Here is a 15,715-nt window from a genome sequence, read left to right as displayed (position 1 = left end):
TTCTAATTTTTTTGTAATAATTTTTTATAATAATGAAGTTAGCCGACATTTTTGATTTTTTTATTTTGCTTAATTTATTAAATTATAACTAAAAAATATCTTTAAAAAATTGCACTTATAGTTTTTTGAGTTATTAACTAATGAAAAATTTATTTTTTTATTTTTTTGTAATAATTCTTTAATAAAAAAAATTATAAAATTTTTAGATGTCGGCTAACTTAATTTTCATAAAATTGCATTTTTAATTTTTTAAAATTTCAACATGTCAGTTTTTTTTTTTAATAATTTATTTGTTAAAAAAATTAATTAAATATCTGCTGAATTAATTTTCATAAGTTCTCATGTACACACTCATACATTAACGACGCGCGCAATTTTGTTGTTTGGAATAAACGCATATACTCATTACATTACTTATGTGTTTAGATTGTATGTATGATTTCCACTTGACTTGGAGAATGTAGAGTTTTAATAGAACAGCTACTGGCCATTTTGATGCGTCCACCTTTTACCCAGAAGTCACTGCGGCTTGATATCTATATATATAAAAAAAAATTTAATTATTATTTCAAATTAATTGAAGATTAATTTGATGAGAATTTTTTTTTTCATTTTATTCATAAAAAAAATTGAGAAAATTTTTATAAGTAAAATCACCTTTATATATATATATATATGAATAATTTAATTATATAAAAAAAAAATTATTAGTTAGATACACGTTAGTAAAGTTTAATAAAAAATTTTTGTCAAGGAAAATGTATTGCAATAATTCACTACACGTAATTTAAAATATTAATTAAAATTTATGTTTTAGAGTAATTTCATGTAATGGCGTGGATATTAAAATGTCTTGAGGCATGGAAGGGTAAAAAATACGTATAAATACATACTGGATGTAAATTGCGCGAGAGCGCATAAGGACTAATGGAGCGAAAAAATTTTTTTCAGTCTGAGTACAAAGCTGTTATGGTAAAATTTTTAGTTAAATAAGTAAATTAGTAATTATGGAGTTTGGAGTAAAATTACCTTGGCGGACAAAACGATAGAAGAGATCGACGCAGTAGTGTTAAGGCCAGTTTACAATCACAGAGTTTAAGTTCGTGTCGTAAATATAGCGATACAACTACATTGTCAATACGCTAGTTGGTGTACTACATTATTGTCAAATCGTGAGTAGTGTGACAAGTATTTAAATGGCTTCGATTGTACACGACCCTTAATAATTTCAATGATAAATTACGAAGGGCGTATGTATTTTCAATAGAAAGCAACATGTGTATTTATAAATATGATATTAATGTTAGCAGTCACTTGACCATTTTTAAATTTTATTTAACAAACAAATTTTTAAAAATTTCTTCATGTCAATTTTGCTTAAAAATTTTTTTTACGATAATTTTATTGTTACAAAAATTATTAAATAACTGCTAAATTAATTTTCATTTTATATACTCATTAAATCATATAAAAAATTATCATAGGTTTGGTTTAAGAAAAAAATTATCTAAAAAAAATTGTTTTATTTTTTTACAATTTTTACAAATCATTTTTTTTGCCATTTAATTGTTTAAAGAAATTTTTTTTAAATGATCAAATATCTACTAAATTAATTTCAATATAATTTATTAGTTAAAAAAATTTTTTTATTTCTATTAATTTCAATTTATTGAATTTGCAAAATCATCAATTTATTTATAAATATACACAATGCATTCCAGATGATTATTATTTATAATTCAATCAATTATTAATTACAGCAAAAAAAAAAATAATGAAATGATTTCAATTAAAAATACAAGATAAATAATTGCTTTAGACTCACAGAATGTACAAAGAAAATTATTCTGGATCAGGTGTAGGTGTAGCGACTTCGGGTTTATCTTCACTTGTCGAAGATTCACTCTCAGTAGGTTGACTCTCCTTAGACTTGGCATCAGGAACCCAGAGACCACTGTCAATGCATCTTCGCATGTGGTATTTAGCTTCGTCTTCTGGCATCGCGGCAATAGTCTGTTGCAGCAGAGGTATGTCCTGAGCCTCAAAGCATTTTTGCAATGGCTGTAATGTGAAATAAAATTAAATTAAAATTTCCAAGATAAAATCCCAACAAAAACAAAATTTTTTAAATAAATATTTACCTCAGGTAGACTTTCAAAGACTTCAACAGGGTCCAAACCACCTGGCCCAAGTCTCGCTTTTCTCTCTTCCTCTTCAGCCTCTTTGAGAGCCTCAGCGACTTTTTCTTGAGCTCGTTTTCTGATTCGCTCTTTGAAGGCCTCGAGTTCATCGTCGAACGACTTTTTGTACTCCACATCGGCTATTTGAATCCTACTAAAGAAGGAACCAACACAAGCGCGAGGATCCACGTCTAGTTGCTTAGATAATTCTAAAATATATTGCATACAGATGCATTGATGCGCGACATGCTCCATTAGCTCGTGTTTCTGAAATATTTAATAAATTATTTAATATTTATTTATTAATTAAAAAATTAATATCAGAAATATTAATATTAAATTAGTAAAGATCTGACAATTTTTTTCATATTTATTAAAAATCAATTATAAGAAAAAAATAATTTTTTTTTAATTTCTAGACGTGGAATTTTTTTAAATTAAAATTTTTCATTAATAATTTAATTGTAAAAATCCAAAAAATTGATGACTTTAAAGTTAGCAGTCACTAAACAATTTTTTAATTTTTTTTTAACAAACAAATTTGTTAAAAAAATTGGATTTTTTGATTTAATTAAATTTCTTTTTTCTAATTTTTTTTTCCATAAATTATTTGTTATAAAATACTAACTGTAATTATTGTCATAAATTAAATTTCTGTATGTCAATTTTTTTTTCCTAATTTTTTTTGCCATAAATTATTTGTTAAATTAATTTTCATAAAAAAATTGACAGATGTCTTTTAATTTCAGTATTATTTATATTAATATAATTAATTATAATCAAAAAATAATTCACCTCCTCCATTTCCAAGTTGATACACCAAATCACCAAATAATTGGCTGTATTTTCACAAACAAGGTGCGAATTTTCCTGAAGATACTGTTTACTGTCATCATAACGTCTCAGCATCCCGAATTTCTTCAAACTTTTTTCATTGGTCTTAACAAACTCCTTCATCTTCAGTTCTCTGACATCATCTGGCAGCGACTGTTCCTCCTCATCCGGTCGTCTGCGTGGTTTTGTATTTATAACAGTCTTGGTAAACCCAGCCTGTGCAATAGTGTCAACATTCCAGGGTGTTAATTTTTCTTTCTTCTTAAGCTCCTCTTCTTTAGCCGTGACCTTTTGCTCCTCCAGCTCTAACTCTTGCAGAGACTTTTTCAAGGTATTTAGATCTTCAGGGTTGGCCTGCTCCTTCTCCAACGTAGCTATTTTCTTCTTAGTTTCTTCTACCTTTAAGAGTGTCCTGTTTAAAATAAAAATTATTTAAATAACTGCTCCAAATAATTTAATAATACTAAAGTTAGCCGACATTTTTAGTTTTTTAATTTTCTTTTCAATAATTAAATTAGAACAAAAAAATATTTATTAAAAAATTACACTTCGAGTTTTTCAAGTTTTTTACAAATGAAATTTTTTTGTAATAATTTTTTCAATGAAAAAAAAATTCTTAGAATTTTCAAATGTCGGCTAATTTAATTTTCATAATAATTTATTGTTATTAGTAAAAAAAAATAAACTTACTGCTCCTTTATACGATCCAATTCTTCTTTTTGTTTTTTCTGCTCTTCCATCCTCTCCACACGTGCTTGATGTCTCCATCTGAATAATGATGGAGTATCAATATTTGGATGAGTATCATCTTCGTCATCTGAAATCTAATTAAATTAACAATTAATAATAAAATTATGACAATTTAATAACATTTTTATAAATTATTTTTATTAAAATTTTTATAAATAATTTTTATTAAAATTTTTATAAATAATTTTTATTAAAATTTTTATAAATAATTTTTATTAAAATTTTTATAAATAATTTTTATTAAAATTTTTATCAATAAATATTTTAAAATTAAATTCTGAATAATTAATAAAATATTAATAATTTTTTTAACAAATAAATTATTGTGAAAAAATTATAATAAAAAAAATTCCTTGTTTAAAAATAGAAAAAAAATGACAAGCATAAATTTTTAAAAAATATTTTTTTGTAATAAAAATTTAAAAAATAATTAGATGCCTGCTGATTCAGTATCATAATAAAATACTAATACTACAGAATTCATCTTTAATGTCTAGAAAATTCTCCATCAAGAGCTTGCACCTAAAAATAGTAAATAAAATAAAAATTACCTCAATATCTTTCCATTTGCTGTAATCAACCATTTTGTCGATCACTAATTACCACCCAAATTATATGAATAAAATCCCAATTAACAATTATTTATTAAAGAAAAAAAAATATGTTTAATTAAATTTCAGTGTATTAGTCGGCAGAGTTGTTTTACGCTGTGCTTCTTGATCACCGAAAGTCCACGAACGCCCGGCGAGATTAACCGAACTGCCCCATAATATAATGTCAGTGCTCACCTACTCACACACACACAACCCCGCAAAACACACATTTAAAACTCGGATGTACATATTCGGAAATTACTTACAGCGTTCAGGCTCCCTCTGGTTGTAAAAAAAAAATTGAATAATGAATAACTTAAAATTTTGTTAACAAAATATAAAACTTAGCTGAATATTTTTCACTGAAATATCGATTTATATTTTTTTAACCACGTAGGTAAATAAATTACAACACAAGAGTTTATATAATTGAAGAGACCAGAAGGCGGAGTAGTGACAGCTCGACGAGGAAGTCCTGGTGTCGCTGAATCGGAGCGACTCACCGTGCGGTTTTTGACAGGATGGTAGAAAGCGTTGGAACTGTCAATGATTGTCATAAAATTGGAGATCGTATTGACTGTGATGGTCATCCAGGAACTGTTTGTTACATTGGTCCGGTTGTTGACACCAATGGTTTGTGGTTAGGAATTGATTGGGATGATCCGGCACGTGGGAAGCACAATGGCACTTATCATGACGTTGAATATTTTAAGACCAGGTAGGACATTATTTGTTTATTTAATTAATTACATGACTTTAAAGTTAGCAGGTACAATTTTTATTTTTTTTTAGCAAACAAATTTATTTAAAAAAATTATTTTTAAGAAATTGTATTTAAAATTTTAATGTCAATTTTTTTTCCATATTTTATTTGATAAAAAAAATTATCAAATGTCTGCTAAATCAATTTTAATATTAATCACTGATTAATTAATGATAATAATATTAAAAATTTAAATTTGTATAAAAAAATTGTATTTAAAATTTTTTTTTTTTCAATTTCTACATCATTTGTCTATTTAATTAATTACATGACTTTAAAGTTAGCAGGTACAATTTTTATTTTTTTTTAGCAAACAAATTTATTTAAAAAAATTATTTTTAAAAAATTGTATTTAAAATTTTTTTTTCCATATTTTATTTGATAAAAAATTATCAAATGTCTGCTAAATCAATTTTGATATTAATTACTGATTAATTAATGATAATAATATTAAAAATTTTAATTTGTATAAAAAATTGCATTTAAAATTTTTTTTTTTTCAATTTCTACATCATTTGTCTATTTAATTAATTACATGACTTTAAAGTTAGCAGGTACAATTTTTATTTTTTTTTAGCAAACAAATTTATTTAAAAAAATTATTTTTAAAAAATTGTATTTAAAATTTTAATGTAAATTTTTTTTCCATATTTTATTTGATAAAAAAAATTATCAAATGTCTGCTAAATCAATTTTCATATTAATTACTGATTAATTAATGATAATAATATTATTATAATTAATGATAATAATATAATTCAATTGTTAATTATGATAATAATAATTAAATTATTTTAGATTCCCAACATCTGGGTCTTTCGTACGACCCAGTAAGGTAAAGACAGGAATATCTTGTCCAGATGCCATTCGACAGCGCTATGGTCTCGTCGACGATGAGCTAGCAGGCGTAGACCGCGACAAACTGTCTAGCTTAAAAAGAGAAATCCACGCTCCGTTTTTGGAGATGGTAGGATTCTCCAAAGTTAACAAGAAGCAAAGTGCATTCGATCAATTAAAAGTTGTTTGGTTAAGAGCACAGTTAGTATCTAATGCTGGAGTTCCTGGAGAACTTCTAGAGCTTTGTCCCAATGTGCGTGAACTAGATATCTCGAAAAATTTAATAAATTCCTGGAGGATTGTGGCTGATATTTGTTTACAATTAAAGAAGCTTGAACGCCTTGACGTCAGGTAAATTTTTACAAAAAATTTTTTTTTAATTTTATTTTAGGTAAAAGACCCAGTCATTGACACTGGCTTAGTTATTGACACTTGTAATTTTATTCTAATTAAAAAAAATAACTCTAATAAATTAATAAATATAATTTTTGAATTATAAATTTTAAGATAATTGATGTTTTGAAAACATTTTATTTTTTTTATTAGAATAAAATTGAACGTGTCAAACAACTAGACCAGTATCAATAACTGGGTCTTTTACCTTATTTATTTATTTATTGAAAATTAAACGCCCATCGGCTATATAAAAATAGAAATACAAGTTTGGATTTAAATGTACTTAATTGCATGTTATGATTAAAACATTAGTTTATCATATTTTAATTTTGTTTTAGTGAACATTTTTTACCTACCAAGATTGATGGAGATTTAAATGCATTTGCTAATGTCAATCAATTGGTGATGACACGAATGAATTACGATTGGTCGGACATCGAGTGGTGTTCTTCACTGTTTCCGGCGCTTAGAGTTCTTTATGTACCTTTTAATAGTGCCAGGGTGCTCAGAGAGCCTTTGGAAAATTCTAGCCTCACTCAACTGGTTGATTTGTCGCTGGAGGGGAATAATTTGAGTGACTGGAATGAAGTTTTGAAGTTGGGTAATTTACTGAGGTAAGATTTTTATTTCGCGTGCCTAATGCCAAAAGGGCGTATTACAGCAGTTAGATAGGGTTTTATGCCAAAAGGGCGTATAAAAAACTTTTTTTTTGCCATTCTTTCTAGAATCGCTTGAAACGTAAAGATCTGCAGAAAAAAAATTTTTGACATACTAACGCCAAAAGGGCGTATCTTAAGATATACGTCCTTTTGGCTTTAGGAAATTATCGCTCTAAAGCCAAAAGGGCGTATAAAAAAAAAATCAGGATTTTTTCAAAATTTCAAAAAACAGTCTTCAAAATTGTCCGGAGGTTTGTATAGAAAAAATTTTTAAAAAGTCAACATTTTCGATGGTAGTAAATGAAAATTTTCATCATCTTGGACGGTCTGTCCAATCATTGGTCTAATGATTAAAAAAGCATATGAATTAAAAATTTTTTCGCGTACTAGATTGTTCATATTTTTTATAAATTTCTTTTTTTTCAGACGAAAATGTAAAAGATGTACGTAGAGAAGGTGCAGGAATTGTACCCCAATAAACTTTCCGTATTTTGATATTAATTTTTTCTAGTATTTTTTAATTTCGGATTATTATAATAATTTCTTGCCCGCTATAGCTGCAATAAAAGATATATTTTTGTTTAATTGTATACTTTTAGCGCGAGCGTAGGTATCCTCTACTCACCTAAAAATTCAAACCACCGATTCCGTTGCGTAAAATTGGAGTTAAAATCCATAATATGTATGTATAGAATGAAAAACACCTTAACGGGAAGTTAAAAATTATACGCCCTTTTGGTTTTAGATCACTAAATTTTCAGTGTTCTAAAGCCAAAAGGGCGTATAACTTGAGACATACGCCCTTTTGGCTTCGGAAATTTTATTTTCATTTTTAGGCTTACAACATGTTTACAAAACGATTGGCACCAAAAAAAAAAATTATACGCCCTTTTGGTTTTGCAAAGCCAAAAGGGCGTATAACTTTTTATACACCCTTTTGGCATTAGGTACGCGATTTATTTTATTGTAAAATAATTTAAGAAATAAAAAATGGTCCGATTTTTTAGCTTGGAAAATTTGAATTTAAACTCTAATAAAATCGAGCGAGTAAGATTCTTTTGTGATGATGATGAAGAGAAGACTAAAGCGTTTCCTAAGCTACGGCAATTACACTTGTCGAAAAATTGTATCACTGAGGTAATTTTTTATTAAGCTATTTTAATCAATATTTTAATTTATTCTTTTAATTAATATTTTTATTTATTCTTTTAATTAATATTTTTATTTATTTTTTTAATCAATATATTTATTTATTTATCGAAATTTTTAGTGGCGATCTATTAGCGAATTAGAAAAGCTGAATAATCTTGAAGACTTGAAGCTCCGTGACAATCCTGTGTTTGATAATGAAAAGCTCTCTACAACTCGTGATTTGATAATAGCTAGAATTTCAAAATTAAAATTGTTAAATGGAGAGGAAATAATTCGAGAAGAAAGAAATGGAGCTGAATATGTTTACTTAAAGACATTTGATGAAGAATGGAAAAAGATTGCTGATAGTGATGAATGTCGGAAGAAAGAATTTATAGAAAATCACCCGAGATATTTATCTTTAATTAAAAGTAGGAATATAATTAATTTATTTTTTAATCTTTAATTAAAAGTAGGAATATAAATAATTTATTATTTTTTTATTAACTTAATTTATTGTTTTTTTTTTTATTGAATTTTTTTTTTAGAGTGTGGAATTACTGAATTTCCCAGCAGTACAAAATTCAGCACCGAAATGAAGTCAGATGTGATAACAGTTGAGTTTGTTAGCAGCAATGTGGAGTCAAAAGTTCAAAATGTGAAGAGAAAAGTTATGAAAGATATGAATGTACAAAAAGTAATGGGCTTAGTTCAAAGAATATTTAAAATCAGTGGTAAAATACCGACGCTTTCGCTTATTCCATCAAATGTAAGTACAGAAAAAAATTCTCAAAATTTCATCAGTACTTTTGGCTAAATAAATATATATTTATTTACAGAGACCAAACGATGAAATTCCCCTTGATAAATTTCTGCAAGAGTTAAGCTACTATTCCATTCAAGACGGTGATAAAATAATTGTTCACTGGTGACACTGAAAATTATTTATAAAAAAAAAAATAGGTAAAAACTTACAGTTTAATATTTCAAACATTCTTGTAATTTAATCATTGATATTTTGTTATTAAAAAAACTTTTTTTATACAGAACGAAGATTTTTACTTTTATTGTATTGTAAAAAAATTAATACCAAAATTATTCGATGTCATCTTCCATTTCTATCTCCATTTCTAATTTTCGAGCTTCTTCTTCTTCTTTTTTCTTGGCTTCCTTTTTTTCAACTTGTTCTTTTGTTAGTAAGGATAAACCTAGTTGGTCTTCTCGTGAGAATGGTTGGGCCATTTGTCTCAACCACTTTTTAGAAATCTTCAAAAATTCAAGAGCATAAATTAAATTAAGTTTTTAAATATTTAAAAAATTAAAAAAAAAATACCTGGACTGCTTCTTCTGTAGATAAATTACACAAACTATCAGATAAATGTTCTTGAATCCATTTGGGTATTTTGCTCCGTTTATCGGCTCTAGAAAATCGCTAAAAATTCCAAAAGAAATTTTTTTAATAAATTATTTTTTTTTTTTGGTTAAAAAAAAATTTTTTTTGGTTAAAAAAAACTTTTTTTAATAAATTATTTTTTTTTGAATTTTTGTAAAAAAAATAATTAAAAAATACCTTGTCAGCGAAAACCATAATACCGTAGTCAGTTTTTCCTCTCAACACACGACCAATACACTGAGCAGCATGTCTCATTGCGTCGAACGTCAAGAAATCATTTTCTCGTATCTAATAAATAAATAAATAAATATATAAAAATAATAATTAACACAGCTGAGAACAACAGGAATTTAAAAAAAAATTTCTTACCTGAAATTGGTCTCTCAGATAATCCAACCGCGCTTTCAGTATGCGAGACTGAGTATAAACATAGGGAATTCCAAACATAAGTACAGCTCTACCTAAATGATGATCAAAATCTACTCCTTCAGACACCTTTCCTCTTGCTACTGATAGCAAAACCGCTCCTCTACCACTATCACAAGCCTTGATGTAGTTAACAAGAGCTAAACTTGTTTCTGCAGAGTCTTGGGTCTCGATAAAAAGGAGTTTGTGTCTCTGGAGTTGATCAACAACTCCTTGATCATACCTTCAATTTTAATGCAATTATATTAATTTCATTTATCATTCACAAAAATTATTGAATAAGAAAAAAAAATTTACCAAGCTGCGATAACTGATTCCATATATAAGTAAGAAGTAAAAAAACAAACTAGTCCATCAGGTACTATCGCTGCAAATTCAACGAGCAATTGCCCATAATTTCTTATCACGGCAACGTCATCTCTCGTTTCATACTTGGAAGAAATTGCTACTTGGTCATTACCTTTTGATACTATCTATAATTGGTTAAAATTATTATTTAAAAAATTATAAATTAAAAATAAAATGACAATAAAAATTTGCAGACACTTGACAATTTTTTTTTTAAATAACCTAAGCCTAGAAAATTAATTTAAAAAATTGAATTTATAAAAAAAATATTTTTAAAAAGTTTTTTTTATCAAATTCATAAAAGACATTTTTATTAATTTTAGTATCATAAAAAATATAATTAAAAAATTAAAACGCAATAAATAAACTTTTACTAAAAAAATTGCATTTATAATTTTTTAGAGCTTTTAAATAAATTTTTCTTGCTATAATTTATTTACTAAAAAAATTATAAAGTCTCTTAATTTTAGTATGATAAAATAAATAATAAAATATTTACCATGGGTAACAAGCATGGCCTTGCCAAGGTCATCGTGAAAGAAGTCATAATAACAGGATGGAAATTTAATATCTTCGGGTACATATCTAAAGGCGACAGAGTACCAGATGTAATAATAACAGACTGGAATCGATCAAAAATGGGTTTCATCGCAATAGAAGAGTCCATGCAACTAAAATGAAGAATTGGATTCAAAACAGTCGGCGTTCTGTCGTCAAAAGGCTCGACGATTATTGTGAACCCTGTCGCGTAAGTGGAAACCAGAGTAGCGAGGTGGGTCACAAGAATCAGCGCCGAGAAATCAGTCAGATCTGTTATCTCCATCGTTCTCAAAAGCGATGCGAGTCTTTCTGCGCAAAATTTAAGCGGCTTTCGTTCTATGCAGACTTTTGTCTGCAGATCTCGGAGAAACAGAGCCGGTGTTTCTTGAACCACATGCTGGACTCGTAATCTCGTTTTTAGATACTCGACGAAACGTTTTAGGAAGCTGACGAAATGCTCAGCATTTCTTATATTTCCAGGAATTACCTCTGATAAATTTTTATTAATATCAAAATAAATTTATTATTAAAATAAGTTAAAAATAATTTTAATATCTTACCTTCCAAAATTTCGTCAGGCAAAACTGGATTGGCCAGTACAACATCTGTTTCTCTGGACACTTGCGCGTCTTTTAGACCTTCTACTAATCTCTGGTATTCTTCTTTTAATTTATTAGCATCTTCAGCTCGCATTCTATTTTTTTTTAATTAAATAAATTAAAATTTAAGAACAAAAATATAAATGATACTGGAATTTTCAGACATTTGACAATTTTTGGAATTTTTATAACTAATTATTATAAAAAAAAAAGAATCTCAGAAAAAATAGACCCGGAAAAAATTTTTAAAGTTATGAAAAATTCATATTATTTCATTAAAATTATTATGAGATAATAAAAAATGATAATAATAATAATAATACTTTTTTTTTGTAAAAAAAATGGAGCGATCATTCTGGGTTATAATTTTAAAGAAATAATATGAATTTTTCATAACTTTAAAATTTTTTCCGGTTTAATTTTTCCGATTACCAAAAAAAAATATTTTTAAAAATTCACACTTTTTTTTTTTAATTTTTATATCAAGAATTTTTTTGCTAAATTTCATTATAATTTAATTTTTATAAAAAATTTGTAAGTGTCTGTTAAATTCAGTATCATAAATTCATAAATATAAAATAAAAAAAAAAATAAACTTACTCAGAGACTGTTTTTTCTAATAACTGAATATTTGCTGTACATTTTTCCATGGTCTTTCTAGTAATTTTTACACTCATTGAATCGATACAAACATTATCTAAAAATAATACAATTATCAAAGATTACTTTTACAAACAAATAATTTAATTAAATAAAAATAAGTACCTATATTGTGAGCTTCATCGAAAACAACAACTGAATTTTTGGCAAGCTCTTTGGAAACCGTCTGAGCAATCTTTGGATCCAGTAAATAGTGATAACTGTACACAACAAATTGTGCTTGTACTATCTGTGTAATAAATTATTTATATCAATATATTTTTTTTTATTAATAAAAAAAAATTTTTTTTGAATACCTACAGCTAATCTAGCGAGAAAATACGGACACCAATTCCTATCTCTTCCATAATCTTTAATGTCATCAATGGAATAAATACCCGGAGGCATAACTCGCTCACGTCCCTCCTCGTCAAATCCTTCGTAATAACTACAAATCGGTGTGGTGTCATCATAGTTATGTCGAGCTCTGACATACGAAGCTGTCAACGAATGACAACGACCGTCGACAATCTTTCCATCTCGCTCTTTACTGACCTAGGAAAATTTAATAAATAAATATACAATTGTCAATGTCAATAAATAAATAATTAATTATTCAACATACTTCTGGATGTATACACATATTTTTTCTTGAACTGAGAACAAGACCAACCATCCTAGGCGGACTTCCTGTCTCTTTTTCATAATAATCCATAAGTTTTTTCAATTCTTCAATAACTTTTTCAATTTCAGGCACTGTACGTGAGCAATAAATTAATTTTGTGACAGATGACGGGTTTTCCAGCATGTAAGCGACGATAAGTGCCAATAAAGTGACTGTTTTTCCAGTACCCGAAGGCATTTCCAGTAAACAGTGGCCCTTTAAATAAAAATTATTATTCATCACTTTAATTTTAAATTAAAGATCATCTTTAATTTTATCTTACAAAATAATTAATTAAAAAATTATTTAAATGTTATTAATGTTAAAAATCACTTGACAATTTAAAAAGTTTTTTTTAACAAAAAAAAAATTGCATTTATAATTTTTTTAAATTTTATGTCAATTTTTTTTGTGCCATAATTTATTTGTTATAAAATTTTTAAAATTATTAAATATATATAACATTAAATTAATCTGTCACTTGACAATATTTTGATTTTCTTTAACAAAAAAATTTGTTCTAAAAAATTATTTAAAAAAAATTGCATTTTTTATTTTTTAAAATTTAGAAATGTCAATTTTTTCTCTCATTTTTTTTTGCTATAATTTAGTTGTTAAAAAAATTAAAATAATAATCAAATATCTGCTAAATTACGACATTAAAATTAGCAATCACTTTACATTTTTTTAATTTTATTTAACAAAAAAATTTCTTCCAAAAAATTATTTTTAAAAAATTGCATTTTTCATTTTTTAAATTTCTACATGTCAATTTTTTATTTCTATTTTTTTTTTCCACTAATTTATTTCTTACAAAAATTCTAAAATTTATTAAATATCTGTTATTTTAATTTTCATGCTAAATTAATTTTTAAATTATTTGATTAAAAAACTTACTCTTGCATCCAAGCCTCTCTTGAGCTCCAACATGTAGGCATACTGCTCCGGATAAATGTAATCATACGGAAAGTAAACAATTAGACCGTCAACACTGATCCTGTAAAAAATAATAATAAATAAAAAACTCAGAAAATTCTTAATAAAAAACTTAAAAAAAAAATAACTTACTTCATGGTGATTAATTATATTACAAAATTTTTATGTCAAACTAGGTTATATTAACAAATAACAATTCCCACAGTGTAATTTATCATCCTGAGATTTTAGAAACTGTTATAAATTATTGTCACAAAAATAGAAAAATATTTTTGAAAAAACAACAATATAACTATTTAAATAAATAATTTAAAAAAGAAAAAAAAACAATTGTTTACACACACTGATATATAAACGCCGTGTGAAATAAAACCGCGATATTTGAATGCTACCGCCATCTATATAAAAATATGAAATGTCAAATAACCGGAAACGAACAAAGTATCTCAAAAAGCATATATACATATATATAAAAAACATACAACTAACAAATATGTGCTACTGTAATTGCAACGTTGCCAAGCGTACTGTTAATTTATGACAAAATTTTTAATAAGAGACAAAAGTTATTAAAAAAAATGACATGTTTGGTCCTTAAGTGAATAATAACAACCGGTAAAAATAATAAAAAATCAATTAATTATCTGATTAAAGTTATTAACATTAGTGATAAGTGGAATGTTCAAGTGACAGCTACTGTGTTACGCAGCTCCGTGTGATGCCGTACTTATTATTACCACTAAAATGGAATCAATAATTGAAATAGACAAAAAAAATATTTGTAATTATTACTACCATTATGTATTTATGATTCCCGTGTACGACAAATAGTTAAATGTGTATTTTAAATAAAGTATTGTCATTTTCTCCATAGCAATGTCTACACTTGGCAACGCAGCAATCTTTTCCCGTTTGGTGCTCAACAGTACGCCTCATCCTAGTCATAAGAAAATTCCTTCATTTATTACATACAATATAATACAATAAAATATGCATATAAACAAATAATATTTACGTTTTAAACCATCAGTTAAAACAATTTAACTGTCTCAATAAATTAAATCCGTTGCTTTTTAAAAGCAATACTCGTTATTAATTTCAACAAACAAAAGTGTATACTCAATAAGTAAGTCTAAATATTTTTATTATTATCAGGCTTGCAGCCTTTAAACCTCTAGTTAGTTTGTTTATTTATAAAATATTCAAATTAACCTTTGTGATAATAAAAAAATCCTCGTTAAAAAATATTCATTGAAAACAATCGAGGGGTTATACTTGCGCATGCTTCATCGTGTCAGAAGCAACAGTTTAACAAAGCGGCAAAGTTAAAACCAGTATTATGTTTTATTTATCAAGTACCTCCAGTGTCACTGAGTAAGTGCATTTTTTTTATTTTAATTTTTCTCCACAAAAAAAATAAAAAAAAACTTATCTTTTCTTTCCTAGAGTGATAGCCCGATGATGAACGAAGATTCCTCGGCGTTGTGTCCAACCCGAGCAGCGCAGTCCAGTCATGTATGTGTCAAGAATAACCTGAGGTTAGTTAGTTAGTTAGTTAGTTAGATATATATTTATTTGTCCTTAGAGCCAAAGCTCCCTCAAGGCCATCAATAAGAAATACATTTTTTTTATATATATCGGTATACAGTATTAAAATACAATTACAATAGTACTCTTAGGGTCAGTTTTTCAATCCGAGATAAAAGTACAGACTGCGATTATGGTAAAAAAATAAATAATTCAGCACAGTGATATTGCCTACGAGTAATTCTTCTTAAATTCAGTCACTTATTTTGAATTAAAATAAATAAACATTAGCCACATGTTACAGAAATATTAGGAAAACGGATGACCCTGAAGGAGATCCCTGTAACTTCCCGCTAATTCCATACCTAAGCGCTTGAAATTGCACTTATAATGTTGTTGAGCTCTTCAAGCTCCAAATTACAATTTATGTGTTATTTTGAGCTTTATGAGCTCAAAGAGGTAGTAGCTGTTCTATGCTTTTGAGCCCTTCGAGCTCATAT

General features: G+C 26.7%; 5 protein-coding genes across 6 annotated transcripts in view; 2 read left to right on the top strand and 3 right to left on the bottom strand.

Annotated features, from left to right (window-relative positions):
- Window positions 1-257: 257 nt before the first annotated feature.
- Window positions 258-4,518, bottom strand: LOC123259545 (hsp90 co-chaperone Cdc37). The gene is made up of 6 exons (XM_044720122.1): window positions 4,316-4,518; window positions 3,705-3,838; window positions 2,976-3,426; window positions 2,142-2,447; window positions 1,826-2,061; window positions 258-536 (listed from the first exon to the last, which is right to left on the bottom strand). The coding sequence occupies exons 1-5, from the start codon at window positions 4,346-4,348 to the stop codon at window positions 1,843-1,845; spliced, it is 1,143 nt and encodes a 380-aa protein (XP_044576057.1). The 5' UTR covers window positions 4,349-4,518; the 3' UTR covers window positions 258-536; window positions 1,826-1,842.
- Window positions 4,519-4,641: 123 nt separating this feature from the next.
- On the top strand, window positions 4,642-9,090 carry LOC123259537 (tubulin-specific chaperone E). The gene is made up of 7 exons (XM_044720108.1): window positions 4,642-5,075; window positions 5,919-6,308; window positions 6,692-6,967; window positions 8,020-8,149; window positions 8,283-8,574; window positions 8,692-8,912; window positions 8,983-9,090. The coding sequence occupies exons 1-7, from the start codon at window positions 4,879-4,881 to the stop codon at window positions 9,073-9,075; spliced, it is 1,599 nt and encodes a 532-aa protein (XP_044576043.1). The 5' UTR covers window positions 4,642-4,878; the 3' UTR covers window positions 9,076-9,090.
- On the bottom strand, window positions 8,927-14,004 carry LOC123259532 (general transcription and DNA repair factor IIH helicase subunit XPD). The gene is made up of 14 exons (XM_044720100.1): window positions 13,821-14,004; window positions 13,650-13,749; window positions 12,714-12,968; window positions 12,410-12,643; window positions 12,215-12,338; window positions 12,050-12,146; window positions 11,411-11,544; window positions 10,810-11,339; window positions 10,260-10,435; window positions 9,906-10,185; window positions 9,714-9,824; window positions 9,477-9,575; window positions 9,234-9,409; window positions 8,927-9,077 (listed from the first exon to the last, which is right to left on the bottom strand). Exons 1-13 carry the CDS (start codon window positions 13,823-13,825, stop codon window positions 9,239-9,241), a joined length of 2,316 nt encoding a protein of 771 aa, XP_044576035.1. The 5' UTR covers window positions 13,826-14,004; the 3' UTR covers window positions 8,927-9,077; window positions 9,234-9,238.
- LOC123259528 overlaps window positions 11,739-15,715 on the bottom strand; it is a 23,514-nt gene continuing 19,537 nt past the window's right edge. The window contains exon 6 of the mRNA XM_044720084.1: window positions 11,739-11,771. The gene's annotated coding sequence lies outside the window, so the exon portion shown is untranslated. The remainder of the gene's footprint in view (window positions 11,772-15,715) is intronic.
- Window positions 14,177-15,715, top strand: part of LOC123259535 (protein lines) — a 4,049-nt gene continuing 2,510 nt past the window's right edge. Inside the window, exons 1-4 of one of the 2 annotated variants that reach the window (XM_044720106.1) lie at window positions 14,177-14,469; window positions 14,563-14,814; window positions 14,955-15,062; window positions 15,135-15,226. The gene's annotated coding sequence lies outside the window, so the exon portion shown is untranslated. Of the gene's footprint in view, window positions 14,815-14,954; window positions 15,063-15,134; window positions 15,227-15,715 lie in introns of both variants that reach the window. The other variant, XM_044720105.1, reaches the window with a different exon arrangement.

The sequence above is a fragment of the Cotesia glomerata genome, linkage group LG2, assembly GCF_020080835.1.
Source record: "Cotesia glomerata isolate CgM1 linkage group LG2, MPM_Cglom_v2.3, whole genome shotgun sequence".
NCBI classification, from domain to species: domain Eukaryota; kingdom Metazoa; phylum Arthropoda; class Insecta; order Hymenoptera; family Braconidae; genus Cotesia; species Cotesia glomerata.
The sequence above is the reverse complement of the archived record's forward strand: the minus strand, read 5'-3'. Positions and strand labels throughout refer to the sequence as shown.